Below are 19,171 nucleotides of genomic sequence, written 5' to 3'. Positions count from 1 at the left end.
TACTCTATATAGCATATACATACTCTATATAACATATACATACTCTATATAACATATACATACTCTATATAACATATACATATATACATACTCTCTATAACATATACATATATACATACTCTCTATAACATATACATACTCTACATAACATATACTATAACATACATTCTAGTTTGTTTCTATTTTTCGTGTTTTTTTATTTGATCTGACCTAGTATTTATTCAGTCCTCTTCCTTATTCTATTCTGGATGATCTATTTCATTAACCTTTGATGCACGTACGCACACACTCACACACAATAGGGGGCACACATCATTCTTTGATTGATTTAATGGGCTTTAGGGGGTCCTTCCCTCTCTTTTACAATGGAGAAGAGTTGGGTATTTTCTACCAGCTCAGAGACTGTGACTAGATCTTCTCAGGGCTAGGCCCCTTTTTTCTCCACGTCCCGTCTGAATGACGTGCCCAAAGTAAACTGCCTGTTGCTCAGGCCCTGAAGCCAGGATATGCATATAATTGGTACCATTGGAAAGAAAACATTTTAAGTTTGTAGAAACGTTAAAATAATGTCAGATAATATAACACAATAGATATGGTAGGAGAAAATCCAAAGAAAAACCAACCAGATTTTTTGTTTTTGTTGAGAGACCATCCTCTTAGAAATGCAAGAGAAATGTCATATTGACAATTAGCTCCCTGGATGTAATTCCTATGGCTTCCACAGAGTGTCAGCAGTCTATGTTCAAGGTTTCACGCTTGAAACTTCAAAAACGAAACGAAAACGAATATCAGTTTTAGTAGAGGGGCAATGTCTTGAAAATGTGTGTTTGCGCGCGCCATGAAGACATTGCGCACCTGCTAACATCGGTTTCCAAATGAACATACTTCTTTCAGAAATAAATATTATAGTCTGATTACATTTAAGGGTATCTGAGGAGTAAATAGAAATGTATTTTTGACTTGTTGAAACAAAGTTTAGGGGTAGATTTTCGGGTTTCCTTTCCCTGCATGTTGAACGAGTGGATTACTCAAATTGATGGCGCCAACTAAACAGACTGTTTGGGATATAAAGAAGGATTTTATCTAACAAATCATCACTACATGTTATAGCTTGGGTCGTTTGGATGAGAAATCAGAGGAAGATTTTCAAAAAGTACGTGAATATTTAATCGTTATACGTGAATGTATGAAACCTGTGCCGTTGGACACCTGGCCCTAAGAAGTTTTAATTAATTGTGAGCACGACCGTCCCACCCTACAGAGACAGACAGACAGACCGTCCCACCCTACAGAGACAGACAGACAGACAGACCGTCCCACCCTACAGAGACAGACAGACAGACCGACCCACCCTACAGAGACAGACAGACAGACCGTCCCACCCTACAGAGACAGACAGACAGACCGTCCCACCCTACAGAGACAGACAGACAGACCGTCCCACCCTACAGAGACAGACAGACAGACCAACCCACCATACAGAGACAGACAGACAGACCGTCCCACCCTACAGAGACAGACAGACAGACAGACCGTCCCACCCTACAGAGACAGACAGACAGACCGTCCCACCCTACAGAGACAGACAGACAGACCGTCCCACCCTACAGAGACAGACAGACAGACCGTCCCACCCTACAGAGACAGACAGACAGACAGACCGTCCCACCCTACAGAGACAGACAGACAGACCGACCCACCCTACAGAGACAGACAGACAGACAGACCGTCCCACCCTACAGAGACAGACAGACAGACCGTCCCACCCTACAGACAGACAGACAGACCGTCCCACCCTACAGAGACAGACAGACAGACAGACAGACAGACAGCACGACCGTCCCACCCTACAGAGACAGACAGACAGACAGCACGACCGTCCCACCCTACAGAGACAGACAGACAGACAGACAACACGACCGTCCCACCCTACAGAGACAGACAGACAGATAGACAGACAGACCATCCCACCCTACAGAGACAGACAGACAGACCGTCCCACCCTACAGAGACAGACAGACAGACAGACAGACAGACAGACAGACAGCACGACCGTCCCACCCTACAGAGACAGACAGACAGACAGCACGACCGTCCCACCCTACAGAGACAGAAAGACAGACAGACAACACGACCGTCCCACCCTACAGAGACAGACAGACAGATAGACAGACAGACCATCCCACCCTACAGAGACAGACAGACAGACCGTCCCACCCTACAGAGACAGACAGACAGGCAGACTGTCCCATCCTACAAAGACAGACAGACAGACAGACAGACAGACAGACAGACAGCACGACCATCCCACCCTACAGAGACAGACAGACAGGTTCTTATGGACTTTTTTTTCTCTCTGAGGGAAGTTACTGCTCTAGAACTGACAGTTGAGACCCATAGAACTGTGTCCTTACAGAGGTAAGGCCTATGGAGGGAGGTAGCAGACAACAGGGGAGCAGGGGAGAAGCAGGGCGGGTGATTGGCGGAGGCACGTGTAACAGAGGTGATTTGTTGAACCACTCCTACATGATGAGTGACATTGCCTGAGACCTTGTTTCAACCCTTGCCTTTCTCTCACCTTGAGTACTTTAGTGATCTGTTCGGTCAGGGTGTCCAGCAGGCGAGTCTTCAGAAAGTCCTCTACTTTGGTCACTCTGCTATCCATGTAGTAACTACAGACACAACAAAAACAAACACAGAATACAGGTGACTTCTGATAAATGCGCAGGGCGTCTTTTGTGACATCATGGTTAGGTTGTATACATTATACTTTTTTTCATCTGATGCTAAATGCCCTCACTACATTACTACACTTTGCACATTAAACAGAGTTTACACTTATCAGAAAGTATATTCATCTCATTCTCACAATTCTCACAATTATTTAATATTAACATTTAACATTTACTATGTTAGTAAGCTATGTAGATAGTTATTCCCACAAATGATATAGACTTTTATAATGATTCCTAAGATCATTTATAATGTCCCCCAGCTGAATTAACAACGTTTTGCCTGATTTGCGTCTCAATCCACAACATCAGCCTTCAGATGTGGCCAGACTGTGTTTGTCAGACCATTAGACATCCTGAAAATCAGTCTCCTCACAAAATGTCTGAAGCCTTACAAGACTCATCTGAAGGTAGCTCTGTGCCAGTTTAAAAAACAAATGGAAGTATATGGAAGTAGTTTAGTGGGAATAAAAAAAGGGTTACATTTGGTAAATAAATAACATCATAATGTCCTGATCTTTCTTCTATCTCTCAGATAGAGGACAGACACTTCCTTTTGATGTATGTTTGATGTATGATGTATGTCTGTTATTCAGTGTGTTTCTATGGGCTAATAGCAATAAAGACAAAATACAATGTTTCATCAAAGATATTTGTAATATATTTCTTGGATACCTAAACGGGTCCTAAAATTCTAAATCAAATAGCTAACGGATCCTTGGCTATTTGAGAAGGCCGTGTCTTTGTGAGACGCGGAGTAAGTGAACGGATTATCTCGCCGTGTATTGTTCCCACCGTGAAGCATGGAGGAGGAGGTGTGATGGTGTGGGGGTGCTTTGCTGGTGACACTGTCAGTGATTTATTTAGAATTCAAGGCACACTTAACCAGCATGGCCACCACAGCATTCTGCAGAAACACGCCATCCCATCTGATTTGCTCTTAGTGGGACTATAATTTGTTTTTCAATAGGAAAATGACCAAAAACACACCTCCAGGCTGTGCAAGAAGGAGAGTGATTGTGGTGCATCAGCTGACCTGGCCTCCACAATCACTCGACCTCAACCCAATTGAGATGGTTTGGGATGAGTTGGACCACAGAGTGAAAGAAAAGCAGCCATGAAGTGCTCAGCATATGTGGGAACTCCTTCAAGACTGTTGGAAAAGCATTCCTCGTGAAGCTGGTTGAGAGAATGCCAAGAGTGTGCAAAGCTGTCAGGGTGGCTACTATGAAGAATTTATAATCTAAATATACATTTTGATATTTGGACTTTTTTGGTTACTACAGTACATGATTCCATGTGTGTTATTTCATAGTTTTGATGTCTTCACTATTATTCTACAGTGTAGAAAATAGTAAAAATAAAGACATACCCTTGAATGAGTCGGTGTGTCCAAACTTTTGACTGGTACTGTAAATACTTCAAACAATTCCATGTAGCTTAGTAGAACCCTCCCCTCCTCCTGAGACAGGGCTTAGAGACTTATGTTAATGATGTACTAAGTACCCGATCTACTAAAAAAATCCACAGGCGCTTATTTCGTTGATCCCTTTTTACTGCAGCTTCCTGCCCTCTTGATTGTAGAACCTTTCACACACATTTTTCATTTTCTAAACAATTGCTTATGGTGCTATCTCTAAGATCTGGAAGGCGATGGATGTCCTCCCCCTTCACAAAGGCGGGGATCCTTCTGACCTAGATAAACTGACCTAGAACTGACTTATATAACTTTATGACTTAGATCATAAGAATCACTGTGCTGACATATTTATAGATCCAAGGCCTTTGATGCTTTCGACCATCCCTTATTCCTTCAAAGGTTGTCTGAAATGGGCATCGACCAGGCGTGTTGCATGTGGTTTGGGAACTACTGTATCTGTCAAACAGGACACAATGTGTGCGTTCTAATGGTGTCAAGTCAAGTTATTTCAATATTACTAAAGGTGTCTCGCAGGGGTCGATTTTGGGACCTGTCCTTTTTACTACTTATATAAATAATATTGGTCTATCTGCAAAAACCTGTAAAGTTCATTTGTATGCAGAGGACACTTTTATGTATGCTAATACCCCTACAGCTGACCAGGCTATGTTGGAGCTGAAATCTGATTGTGCTGCCTTGCAGAAAGCCCTTGTTGATTTAAAATTGGTACTTAACGCTAGAAAAACTAAATGTATGTTGTTATCTAATTCTTGTACAAATATTTCAGGGGGTTTACATATTTATGCATTGGATGAGTTATCTGATTGTGCAGGTTCTAGCCTATAAATATCTGGGCTTATGGATTGACAAGAAATGTATGTTTGAAAAGCATACGGATGAGCTAGCTAAGAAGCTGAGATGTAAAGTAGGGTTATTTTATAGAAATAGATCTCTATTAACAGCAGGAAGCAGGTTGTACAGGCAACTGTCCTGCCATCTCTTGATTATGGTGAAACCATTTATCAGAATGCAGCAGCCACTACTCTAAAACCCTTGGATACTGTGTACCATAGAGCGATTTGCTTTATCACAGGTGACAGGTTTAATACTCATCCCTGGATCCTTTATCAGAAGGTTGACTGGAACTCTCTTAATTCCTCTAGATCACTTAATTTCTCAATTTTTGTTTACAAATCTCCGCTGCACAAGCTTCCAACATATTTCACTTTTCTGTTAAAGTATAAAAATACGACGCACCAAACCACCTCACAGGGTTAACTCTTAAGGTCCCTCGTGTCTCTACCAACCTAGGTAAACCAGCCTTTAGTTTTAATACCCCCCCATGTTTGGAATAATTTACAATCCTCCTTACGCCATGCTGATCCTCAACAAGAGGGCCCCTCTGGGGTGCGTGCTCAGTCCCCTCCTGTATTCACTGTTCACTCAGGACAGCATGGTCAGGCACGACTCCAACACCATCATTAAGTTTGCCGATGACACAACAGTGGTAGGCCTGATCACCAACAACGATGAGACAGCATATAGGGAGGAGGTCAGAGACCTGGCAGTGTGGTGCCAGGACAACAACTTCTCGCTCAACGTGATCAAGACTAAGGAGATGATTGGAGGACTGAGGAGGACCGAGGACGCCCCCATTCTCATCGACGGGGCTGTAGTGGAGCAGGTTGAGAGCTTCAAGTTCCTTGGCGTCCACATCACCAACAAACTAACATGGTCCAAGCACACCATGACAGTTGTGAAGCGGGCACGACAAAACCTATTCCCCCCTCGGGAGACTGAAAAGATTTGGCATGGGTCCTCAGATCCTCAAAAGGTTCTACAGCTGCACCATCGAGAGAATCCTGACTGATTGCGTCACTGCCTGGTATGGCAACTACAGAGGGTGGTGCGTATGGCCCAGTACATCACTGGGGCCAAGCTTCCTACCATCCAGGACCTCTATACCAGGTGGTGATAGAGGAAAGCCCAAAAAATTGTCAAAGACTACAGCCACCCCAGTCATAGACTGTTCTCTCTGCTACCGCACGACAAGCAGTACCGGAGCACTAAGTCTAGGCCCAAAGGCTTCTAAACAGTTTCTACCCCCAAGCCATAAGACTGCTGAACAGCTAATCAAATGGCTACCCAGACTATTTGCCCCCCTACTCTTTTACGCTGCTGCTACCCTCTGTTATTATCTATGTATAAGTCACTTTAATAACTCTACCTACTATATTACCTCAATTACCTCGACTAACCGGTGCCCCCGCACATTGACTCTGTACCGATTTCCCCGTATATAGCCTCGCAACTGTTATTTTACTGCTGCTCTTTAATTAATATTTACTTTTATTTTTTATTTTTCTTTAGGTATTTTTCTTAAAACTGCATTATTGGTTAAGGGCTTGTAGGTAAGCATTTCACTGTAGGGTCTACCTGTTGTATTCAGCGAACGTTACAAATAACATTTGATTTAATTTTACATGTTGAGTTCTTGGTATCAATAGAGCAGTTTAGAACGCTGATGATGAATGACTTCACTGGTGTTTTGGTGGATTGAAATATTATTTTGTGATGTTGAAATGTACATTAGTCTGTTGTATTTTGCATCTATATTTCTTGCTGTTATATTGAATTATCATGTTGATTTGTGAATTGTTTGTTCTCAGGTCAACATTGAGAATGAGACCCTGGTCTCAATTGGGCTCCCCTGAATAAACAATAAAAAAAATAAAAAATACAATAAAATAAAGAACCCCATACCTACTGTAAAATATGGTGGTGGATCTTTGATTGGGCTATTGGGCTATTATTGGGCTATTATTGGGCTATTATTGGGCTATTATTGGGCTATTATTGGGCTGTTATTGGGCTGTTATTGGGCTGTTATTGGGCTATTTTGCTTCCACTGGTCCTGGGGCCCTTATTAAGGTTAAAGGCATAATGAACTTCACTCAGTACCACAACCTTTTAGCCCAAAACCTGGCTGCCTCTGTCAGGAGGCTGAAACTTGGCTGCAAGTCGATCTCTTCCAGCAAGACAATAACCCAGCAATACATCAAACACCACAAACAAATATTTGTGCAGCATAACATTTAAATGCCTACACCAGTAGAAATCCACTTTTTTGAGCTGAAAAACAATGGCCAGAGCTTACCCATGATTCAGCACAAAGGTGTAAGTCAATTAAGCAATACGGCCAGAGGAGGTGTGGTATATGGCCAATACCACAGCTAAGGGCTGTTCTTAATAAGCACGACGCAATGCGGAGTCCCTGGTCACAGCCTTTAGCCATGGTATATTGGCCATATACCAAAAACCCCCGAGGTACGCTATTGCTATTATAAACTGGTTACCAATGTAATTAGAGCAGTAAAAATGAATGTTTTGTCATACCCATGCTATACAGTCTAATATACCACAGCTGACAGCCAATCAGCATTCAGGGCTCGACTCACCCAGTTTATAATAAGTCAACATTTTTGTCAAGTATGATATATTTGGGCTTGACAAAACCGAACTGCCCGCTTTGTGCGAATTCATGCCAATGACGTGTCTTTTCGTATGAAATGATTGTATATTATTTCCCCCTTGTTTCATTTCAGGGTTTGATTTGAATGGTATTAATCAGCAACACCTGCAAAGTTCACAAGTCGTTACTGAGCTGAGCAACATAATAGATCATCTTTGGTTACAGCAAAGATGGTGGATAAAGGAAGACAGCTCACTCAGGCAGGAAACGAATGACAGAAGCAGAAGAGGAAGGAAAAAAATTGGACACCAATGTAATAGCAGCGGGGTCTGTTCCAGTTAGTTCAATGACTTAGATGAAACCAGAAAAAAAGCAGTGAATGGGGTGTCGCTCTACCTCTTCCGTCACTGGCTTCAGTTTTTTGCCGAAGCCTACACACGGCTGCCTACACTTGGCTGCCTACACTTGGCTGCCTACACACGGCTGCCTACACACGGCTGCCTACACACGGCTGCCTACACACGGCTGCCTACACACGGCTGCCTACACACGGCTGCCTACACTCGGCTGCCTACACACGGCGGCCTACACTTGGCTGCCTACACACGGCTGCCTACACTTGGCTGCCTACACACGGCTGCCTACACACGGCTGCCTACACACGGCTGCCTAAACTTGGCTGCCTACACACTTGGCTGCCTACACACGGCTGCCTACACACGGCTGCCTACACTTGGCTGCCTACACTTGGCTGCCTACACACGGCTGCCTACACTTGGCTGCCTACACACGGCTGCCTACACACGGATGCCTACACACGGATGCCTACACTTGGCTGCTTACACACGGCTGCCTACACTTGGCTGCCTACACACGGCTGCCTACACACGGCTGCCTACACACGGCTGCCTACACACTTGGCTGCCTACACACTTGGCTGCCTACACACGGCTGCCTACACACGGCTGGCTACACACGGCTGCCTACACACGGCTGCCTACACTTGGCTGCCTACACACGGCTGCCTAAACACGGCTGCCTACACACTTGGCTGCCTACACACGGCTGCCTACACACGGCTGCCTACACACTTGGCTGCCTACACTTGGCTGCCTACACACTTGGCTGCCTACACACGGATGCCTACACACGGCTGCTTACACACGGCTGCCTACACTTGGCTGCCTACACACGGCTGCCTACACACGGCTGCCTACACACTTGGCTGCCTACACTTGGCTGCCTACACATGGCTGCCTGAGCCATGGAGCAATTAAAATAGGGGGTGTAAACTAATGTTTTTGCACCGGCTCTTTTATTTTACCAGCAAATGATCATAATCCTTCTTATAATTTGTCAAATTTTGATGTTTTTTTTAGCTCGTCTGCATTATAATTATATATGGCCATTTTATAAATGTTCAAATTGCGTGATGTGATTGCATTTTAGAAACCCACTCCCACTGTCGCCACAAGATGAATGGTTTAGACCACTAAACTTTTATGCAAATTGCATTGCCCGGTTCCCCGGGTGTGCAGGGTTTGCTTATTTTTGACCATTCCATTGACCTAAAGAAAAATCTCCACCCACCCGGGGCACCGGGCCATGCAACACAAACTGGCCCATTGCTTTAATATGTAGGCTCCATATTACTGGAGCTTATATTCTTTCTATTTCTATGGTGGATTCACGGACGCAGTTTAGATAATGCATTAATATATAGCTGTGCCGTTTAGATAATGCATTAATGTATAGCTGTGCAGTTTAGATAATGCATTATTGTATAGCTGTGCAGTTTAGATAATGTATTAATATATAGCTGTGCAGTTTAGATAATGCATTAATATATAGCTGTGCAGTTTAGATAATGCATTAATGTATAGCTGTCCAGATTAGATAATGCATAAATATATAGCTGTGCAGTTTAGATAATGCATTAATATATAGCTGTGCAGTTTAGATAATGCATTAATATATAGCTGTGCAATTTAGATAATGCATTCATGTATAGCTGTGCAGTTTAGATAATGCATTCATATATAGCTGTGCAGTTTAGATAATGCATTAATATATAGCTGTGCAGTTTAGATAATGCATTATTGTATAGCTGTGCAGTTTAGATAATGTATTAATATATAGCTGTGCAGTTTAGATAATGCATTAATATATAGCTGTGCAGTTTAGATAATGCATTAATGTATAGCTGTGCAGTTTAGATAATGTATTAATATATAGCTGTGCAGTTTAGATAATGCATGAATACATTGCTGTGCAGTTTCAATACATTAATATATACAGTTGAAGTCTGAAGTTTACATACACCTTAGACAAATACATTTAAACTCAGTTTTTCACAATTCCTGACATTTAATCCAATAAAAATTCCCTGTCTTAGGTCAGTTAGGATCACCACTTCATTTTAAGAATGGGAATTGTGGGAATAATAGTAGACATAATTATTTATTTCAGCTTTTATTTCTTTCATCACATTTCCAGTGGGTCAGAAGTTTACATACACTCAATTAGCATTTGCTAGCATTGCCTTTAAATTGTTTAAATGGGTCAAACATTTCAGGTAGCCTTCCACAAGCTTTCCACAATAAGTTGGGTGAATTTTGGCCCATTCTTCCTGACAGAGCTGGTGTAACTGAGTCAGGTTTGTAGGCCTCCTTGCTCGCACTCACACACACTTCTTCAGTTCTGCCCACACATTTTCTATAGGATTGAGGTCAGAGCTTTGTGCTGGACACTCCAATACCTTGACTTTGTTGTCCTTAAGCCATTTTGACACAACTTTGGAAGTATGCTTGGTGTCATTGTCCATTTGGAAGACCCATTTGCGAACAAGCTTTAACTTCCTGACTGATTTCTTGAGATGTTGCTTCAATATAACCTCATAATTTTCCGTCCTCATGATGCCATCTATTTTGTGAAGTGCACCAGTCCCTCCTGCAGCAAAGCACCCCCACAACATGATGCTGCCACCCCCCGTGCTTCACGGTTGGGATGGTGTTCTTCGGCTTGCAAGCCTCCCCCTTTTTCCTCCTAACATAACGATGGTCATTATGGTCAAACAGTTCTATTATTGTTTCATCAGACCAGAGGACATTTCTCCAAAAAGTACGATCTTTGTCCTCATGTGCAGTTGCAAACCGTAGTCTGGCTTTTTTATGTCGGTTTTGGAGAAGTGGCTTCTTCCTTGCTGAGCGGCCTTTCAGGTTATGTCGATATAAAACTTGTTTTACTGTGGATATAGATACTTTTGTACTTGTTTCTTCCAGCATCTTCACAGGGTCCTTTAATGTTGTTCTGGGATTGATTTGCACTTTTCGCACCAAAGTACGTTCATCTATGGGAACACTCATCTATGGGAACAAGTGAAGAACCTCTTTAACTCACCTATGGGGAAGTGAAGAACCTCTTTAACTCATCTATGGGAACAAGCGAAGAACCTCTTTAACTCATCTATGGGGAAGCGAAGAACCTCTTTAACGCACCTATGGGGAAGCGAAGAACCTCTTTAACGCACCTATGGGGAAGCGAATAACCTCTTTTACTCATCTATGGGGAAGTGAAGAACCTCTTTAACTCATCTATGGGGAAGCGAAGAACCCTCTTGGAACCCTTTTTTTCTAAGAATGTAGCGGCTATAATGATTAGAAAGGTTATTCAAGGTGAACTTACATCAGAGTTTAAAGATACAGATTTTGGGCCTTTCCTGAGACCGAGCTGTCTCGGTTGTTTCCTCAACCATGTTTCATCCTCACTAAATACCCTTTACAGCCGAACCCCTCTCTCTGCTGGCCCAACAATGGGCTTCCTGGCCTCAGATGTACCATGTCTTGTTGATGTACAGTTGAATTGTTTTAGAATACAATCAATACATTTCCTTAAACATCCTGTGTGTGCTTATTATTTTACCATTAATGTATTCTAAAAAATAGTTAAACAATTCTGGTTACTTCTGGGATGTCTCCTAACGGCATATCCATGTTTCCTCTCCCTCTCCCTCCCTCTCCCTCCCTCTCCCTCTCTCTCCCTCCCCCTCTCCCCCTCTCTCCCTCTCTCCCTCTCTCCCTCTCTCTCCCTCTCCCCCTCTCCCCCTCTCTCCCTCTCTCCCTCTCTCCCTCTCTCCCTCTCTCCCTCTCTCTCTCTCTCTCTTCCCCTCTCTCTTCCCCTCTCTCTCTTCCCCTCTCTCTCTTCCCCTCTATCTCTCTTTCTCCCCCCTTGCTCTCCCCCATCTCTCTCACTTTTTCTCCTCCCCCCTCTCCCTCCCCCCCCTCTCTGTCTCCCCTGTACACTGGTTCTCTCTCTGACGTGCCAGTCTCAGAGCAGTAGAGCAGAGTAGGATTTATGTAGAGGAATAGTTGAGATGTAGATAAATACCAGATTTGAGGTTTTAAGATGTCAGAGAGAAGAGAAAGAAAGTTACAAGATAAGAAGGGAGGGAGAACAAAGAGACAGAAAATGAGGCAAGTGAGAGAGATAAAGAAGGAGAGAGAAAGGGAGACAAGATACAAAGAGTGCGCTCGTGTGTGTGTGTGTGTGTGTGTGTGTGTGTGTGTGTGTGTGTGTGTGTGTGTGTGTGTGTGTGTGTGTGTGTGTGTGTGTGTGTGTGTATGATCATGCCGGGCATGTGCTTGTGAGGATCTTAGCTCTACCACTGAATAAAACGTGTCCCTTCAGGGAAATGGGCCCCTGTGATTTACGAGTCCAGCGAGACAGTGAATAAAGTGTGGAGAGCAACGCTAATCTCCATCACCCTCCTGCTCTTTCTTTCCTCTCGCAGCTCTCTGTTATCTCCAGTTAGCTGTAAATAACCTCAGTCCCCCCGCTGAGTGTCCAGTCTTCTATACAATCTTTATGCTCCTATTAATAGAGCAATACTCCCACTCAGACAGAACATAACCACACTGTGAGGATGAAGACAGAACACAACCACACTATGAGGATGAAGACAAAACACAACCACACTATGAGGATGAAGACAAAACACAACCACACTATGAGGATGAAGACAAAACACAACCACACTATGAGGATGAAGACAGAACAGTACTGGAGGAACAGGAGAAAGACAATATTGAACATGTACTGTAGAGAGGAGTAAGTTAGCATAAATTTGGGAAGGTAGGTCTGTATAGGTGTGTGTGTGTGTGTGTGTGTGTGTGTGTGTGTGTGTGTGTGTGTGTGTGTACATGTCTGTATGTACATGTCTGTGTTTAAGAGGTGTGGATGATAAGTGTTATATCTCTAACCTGAGCTCCCCCACAGAGCCAGACAGAGGAAGATAACAGGTGTGGTGAACTATCTGGTCACAGATAGGATTTAGCGTATGGTTTGGTGTACCACGTGGTCTGTGTTCTTTACATATAGCATGCTGTTACATGCTAAATTACTCCAATGTGTAAACTGTATCAAATATGCATAATATAATAGGAGGCACTGCTGTTATGGATGGATTGGTGCAACTTTATCTCTTTAGAGAAACACAAGACAAAATCCCTTCAGCATCTAAAACAAGTCTTCAAGTCTTAGCCATCAAGCAAGCCTATTGCACTGTTGTTCAGGGTGGCATCTTTTCAGGGCTTGTATTGGTTAAAGTTGGTTTACAGAGGTCAGCCTGTCAAGCAGTCTGTCTGGCAGGAACAAATTAAGTCTTTAGCTCAGTGGAAGAAACCTAGTCATGTGGTGTAAAGAGGATAATTGGCAGTGTGTGTGTGTGTGTGTGTGTGTGTGTGTGTGTGTGTGTGTGTGTGTGTGTGTGTGTGTGTGTGTGTGTGTGTGTGTGTGTGTGTGTGTGTGTGCGTGTGTGTGCGCGTGTGTGCGTGTGTGTGTGCGTGTGAAAGCATATGGTTTGCCTTTACCAGTGTGGGTGGTGTTGTACTAAACCTTCCCCTTCCCCTTCCCTTAACTAGCCTGACCTTGGCCTTAACAAGGCCCTGCTCTTGCAGTGTGTGTGTGTGTGTGTGTGTGTGTGTGTGTGTGTGTGTGTGTGTGTGTGTGCGTGCGTGATAATGAGATAAATATGTGAATACCTTGCACGAAACAGCGGTATTCCCTTATTTTGAAACTACAGCACATACTATTTCATTCTGACAGAGAGAGAGAGAGAGAGAGAGAGAGAGAGAGAGAGAGAGAGAGAGAGAGAGAGAGAGAGAGAGAGAGAGAGAGAGAGAAATACCAATCCAAAACCATGGGAGATTGGTTTGCTCAACTCCTCTGTCCTCCATCCTCTCTTCACTTTCAAAGATAACCAAGGAGAGAAGGGGAGGAGAGGCAATGTGGAAACAAATGCGCTTGTATTTAACGAGACTCTCTTCCATTGTGAATCATCATGCAAATGATGTTTAAAGGGGTGGAATCCCAAATGAAATCTGTAATGTAGTAAAAAAATAATTTAGCTAGTCATGCTGTGGGAGATCTCAAAACTTCTGTGCAAGTACTCAGCTAGGATACTTCTGTGTTTCATCAGCGGGAGGAGGCTATCGAGGAGGCTATCGAGGAGGCTATCAAGGAGGCGAGGACATTCCTCCGTTCGCCTACTAACTAATTGACACTCTCCTCGACCACTCGACCACTTATCGGTTTCTGGGTCACGGAGGAGAGAGGACGGAGGAGTCGAGGATAGGGAGATGTCCCCATATCATTCGTTCAGCAGCTGGTTCTCACTATTGCTTGTATTTTGTAAAAGTCATTGAAACATTCTACCTTGAAAATAGCTTGACTGGAACCCTTTCTAATGACAACTTTTCTATTAATATTATTATTATTATTATTCTTATTAATGTTGTTGTTATTATTCTTATTCTTATATTTATTGTTGTTGTTGTTGTCATTAGTATTATTATTGTTGATGTTGTTGTTGTTGTTGTTATTATTAATATTATTTTTATTATTGTTATTCTTATTATCATTATTTCCCACAATTTTTTATATTATTATTATTATTATTATTGTTATAGTTATTGTTATTATTATTAGAAATATTACTGTTGTTCATATTACTATTATTATTATTATTGTTATTGTTATTATTGTTGATGGTGTTGTTGTTGTTGTTGTTGTTAGTATTATTATTATTATTATTATTATTATTGTTGTTGTTGCTGTTAATATTATTATTATTATTCGTGTTAATATTGTTATTGTTGTTATTATTGTTGTTGTTATTATTGTTATTATTATTATAATTAGTATTGCTGTTATTATTATTATTGTTATTATTGTTGTTGGTATTGTTGATGTTATTATTGTTATTATTATTATCGTTATTGTTGTTGTTGTTATTATTATTGTTATTATTGTTGCTATTATTGTTGTTATTATTATTGTTGTTGTTGTTATTAATAAATAGGGAATGTGTGTTTGAAGCTAAGTGATATAGGTATGCAGATATAGGATAGAAAAGGGGGTAAAATACCTACTGTTGCCACGTTACAGCGTCCACAACAGAACCAGCGTTCTTCATGAACCTGAAAACACAAGAGAGATCAGCTAATTCTGAAAACACCACTGAAATAGCAGCACAACATTTTGGAATGACACACAAAATGACTTTTGACAAGTCTCATATATATATGTGCCTCCTAACCAGGCTGTGTGTGTGTGTGTGTGTGTGTGTGTGTGTGTGTGTGTGTGTGTGTGTGTGTGTGTGTGTGTGTGTGTGTGTGTGTGTGTGTGTGTGTGTATTTCTAACTGTTTGAGCCAAGGAGTCACAACATAAACAAGACATGTGGACCGGTTAATCTCAACCTGAAACTCTCCTTATTTGGGTCTGAGAGTCTTTCTGGCATGTCTAGATCCTTCTATCTAAACAGCTTGTCAGAAAGGCACGACTCTCACCAGTTAAAGATATTTAGTCTTGGTTACATCTTTTATCTGACACTGATGTTATCTCCGTTCACTTAGCCTCTGTTTCTAAACAAACATGTGTGGCAGACACACACACACACACACACACACACACACACACACACACGCACACACACACGCACACACACGCACACACACGCGCACACACGCACACACCTGACCATGAGACAGAGACAGACTAGAGGAAAAAACGGGGGAAAGGAGAAGGGAGAGGAGGAGGAGGGAGAGGAGGAGGAGGGAGAGGAGGAGAAGGGAGAGGAGGAGAAGGGAGAGGAGGAGGGAGAGGAGGAGAAGGGAGAGGAGGAGAAGGGAGAGGGGGAGAAGGGAGAGGAGGAGGAGGGAGAGGAGGAGAAGGGAGAGGAGGAGGAGGGAGAGGAGGAGGAGGGAGAGGAGCCGGTAGAGGAGGACCTGCCTGTACCTCCTGCAAAAACTATTTTTTTTTTTGTCTAAAGACATTCAGGAATTCAGCAAACAAATAGTTTACAGTTTTTTCCAACTGCTTACACACAAAATCTTTTCATGTCACACAATTTTTGAAACCTCTCACTTAATGTGCAAAACTGCACACCAAATATCCAAAACCATAAGCTATTTCTCAGCCTTTGACTCAGTTGTCACTTGCATAAAACACTTTTTTCAAAACACTACACACAATTCTCTACCTAAAACACAAAAATCTAACAGGAAGGGACTTGCTTTCCTTTTCCAAACACAACCAATCAAAATGCTACACTTATTCACCACACACACTTCTCACATGTGCAAACATGTGCAAACACTAATAGCTTAACTGATCACTAACCAATCACTGCTTTACTGTAGTATAGGCCTATAAATAGGTCATAGGTCAGATTACCTGTTTTGAACAATGGAGGCCAACAATGGACAGAGAGCAAGAGGAGTAGGAGGGAGAGGAAGAGGAAGAAGAGGACGAGGGCAAAGAAGAGAAGGAAGGAGAGCCATCTCTGATGAGATTAGGGCAACACTTGTTGATCATGTGATCAACCATGGTTTGACCATGAGAGAGGCTGGACTGAGAGTCGAGCCCAACTTGAGTCGATTTACAGTGGCATCCATAATTTGAACCTTCAGAAATGAGAACAGGTATGCAACTATCTAATGACTATTTTAGCATTACAGTAATGTACTGTAAAATACGTATGACTGCATAGTATTGCATAAACATTTGTAACTCTAAGCCATCCATTTACTGCACTGCATTGAATGAATGAGGTTGGTTATCATGCTGTACTACATTTTTTTGTACATTGTTTACAGTTCCTATGCTGAACACATACTGTGTTTGAATTCTGTACAGAGTGGAAAGGCAAAGACATCATGGAGGACGAGGACGCTTGTTTACAGATGTACAAGAGACTGCAATTATAAATATGGTTTTGGCCAACAATGCAATTAGGACTGGAGAGATAAGAGAGCATATCTTGAAGAATGACACCATATTTAACAGCATCAATGCTGTAAGCCTGTCGACCATACAACGCATCCTCCAACGGCACCGAGTGACGATGAAACAACTTTACAAGGTGCCATTTGAGAGAAACTCTGACAGTCAAGAATATGCGACATGACTTTGTAGAGGTATGTATGCAACTACTTCCAGTACTTCAGACATACCATATTTACTCATCTATATATCCTTTTGTCTGTTACAGAGAGTATTGGAGCTGGATGCCCATGTAATTCACCATGAATTTATTTATGTGGATGAGGTTGGCTTCAACCTCACCAAAACCAGGCGCCGATGAAGAAATGTAATAGGACAGAGGGCAATTACCAATGTCCCTGGACAGCGTGGGGGTAGTATAACTATGTGTGCTGCCATCACTCAAAATGGGGTCTTCCATCACAATGCCACACTGGGTCCGTACAACACCGGCCATATGCTCAATTTTCTGGATGCAATTTACACAATGCTTGTCCCTGATCCAGATCAGGAGCCTGCTAGATTTGTGGTTGTATGGGACAATGTTAGTTTTCACCGGGCTGTTCTGGTCCAAAACCGGTTTGCCACCCATCCATAATTTGTAGTTTTGTACCTACCCCCATATTCACCTTTTCTAAACCCCATAGAGGAATTCTTCTCAGCCCGGCGCTGGAAAGTGTATGATCGCCAACCCTATGCCCGCATGCCGCTTCTCCAGGCAATGGAGGACGCATGTGGAGACATAGAGGTTGCCTCTGTCCAAGGTTGGATACGCCATGCTAGGAGATACTTCCCTCCATGTGGGGACATAGAGGTTGCCTCTGTCCAAGGTTGGATACGCCATGCTAGGAGATACTTCCCTCCATGTGGGGACATAGAGGTTGCCTCTGTCCAAGGTTGGATACGCCATGCTGGGAGATACTTTCCTCGATGTTTGGCAAGAGAAAACGTATCTTGTGATGTGGACGAAGTATTGTGGCCAGACCCAGGCCGGAGAAGAGATGAAGGGTAGCTTAGCACTGGTGACTGCCCCCCCCCCCACCCCACACACACAACTGTGATCTTTACTGTATTCTAAAGAATATACTTTTGGTTTACATATGTTTATGGTTTTGTTGTATGCTACTGTATACAACAGTAATGTTTGGCCTAATAAATATTTTCTGTTTCTACATTACATTGGTGTTTACAGTGTACTTGTTACCCCTCTCAGCAGATTACTTTCACTGTAGAACATTGTATTGGTGTTTACAGTGTACTTGTTACCCCTCTCAGCAGATTACTTTCACTGTAGAACATTGTATTGGTGTTTACAGTGTACTTGTTACCCCTCTCAGCAGATTACTTTCACTGTAGAACATTGTATTGGTGTTTACAGTGTACTTGTTACCCCTCTCAGCAGATTACTTTCACTGTAGAACATTGTATTGGTGTTTACAGTGTACTTGTTACCCCTCTCAGCAGATTACTTTCACTGTAGAACATTGTATTGGTGTTTACAGTGTACTTGTTACCCCTCTCAGCAGATTACTTTCACTGTAGAACATTGTATTGGTGTTTACAGTGTACTTGTTACCCCTCTCAGCAGATTACTTTCACTGTAGAACATTGTATTGAAATATAGATATAAGCCTATGAAAGACCAAAGAGCTTTAGATTTAGAACAACAGTGTTTACATGGTATATCCTAAAATGTACTATTATGAAAGCAGTGTTTGCCATTTGATGCAAATGCTTCATTCTGACGTGTTTATGGCATTTTGAATGCAGTGTTACATTTTGAAGGAGATGTGAGGCATTTTGCATTTTGTGTGTGCAGTTTTGGGAATTGTGTGTAGAGTTTTGAAAAAAAGGAGACAGTTTTGAAAATGTGTGTAAGCAGTTGGAAAAAAACTGTAATTTAGGAAATCTGTTCCCAAGTATTCCCACAAATTAAAACATTTAGGTGATCGTGTCTCAATGTAATCAAGGTATGAAATGATTGTTATTTTGAAATACAGTCTGTTTTGGGGTTTAGTTGATGAGTTTGATTTTCAGAAAGTCTTGGAAGACCATTTCACACAGGATGTTTTGTCCTACAGCATCTTCCTACTAATTCCTATTAAGACGTTCTCTAAACCATCCTCTCAGCTGTTACATGCTATAGTGAGAGGATTGCTAACATTACTGTTATATACTCTGTTGATGTGTTTCTACAGAAAAGATTTTGCCGAAACATTTACATCAAA

General features: G+C 42.3%; 1 protein-coding gene across 1 annotated transcript in view; it reads right to left on the bottom strand.

Annotated features, from left to right (window-relative positions):
- The window catches only part of LOC139375688 (inactive heparanase-2-like), a 261,838-nt gene that overhangs the window by 49,497 nt on the left and 193,170 nt on the right, over positions 1-19,171 (bottom strand). The window contains exons 6-7 of the mRNA XM_071117496.1: positions 15,052-15,099; positions 2,579-2,672 (exon numbers count right to left, since the gene is read on the bottom strand). Coding sequence (XP_070973597.1) covers positions 2,579-2,672; positions 15,052-15,099 — 142 coding nt within the window. The remainder of the gene's footprint in view (positions 1-2,578; positions 2,673-15,051; positions 15,100-19,171) is intronic.

This window comes from Oncorhynchus clarkii, chromosome 20 (assembly GCF_045791955.1).
Source record: "Oncorhynchus clarkii lewisi isolate Uvic-CL-2024 chromosome 20, UVic_Ocla_1.0, whole genome shotgun sequence".
Lineage (NCBI taxonomy): Eukaryota > Metazoa > Chordata > Actinopteri > Salmoniformes > Salmonidae > Oncorhynchus > Oncorhynchus clarkii.
The sequence above is the reverse complement of the archived record's forward strand: the minus strand, read 5'-3'. Positions and strand labels throughout refer to the sequence as shown.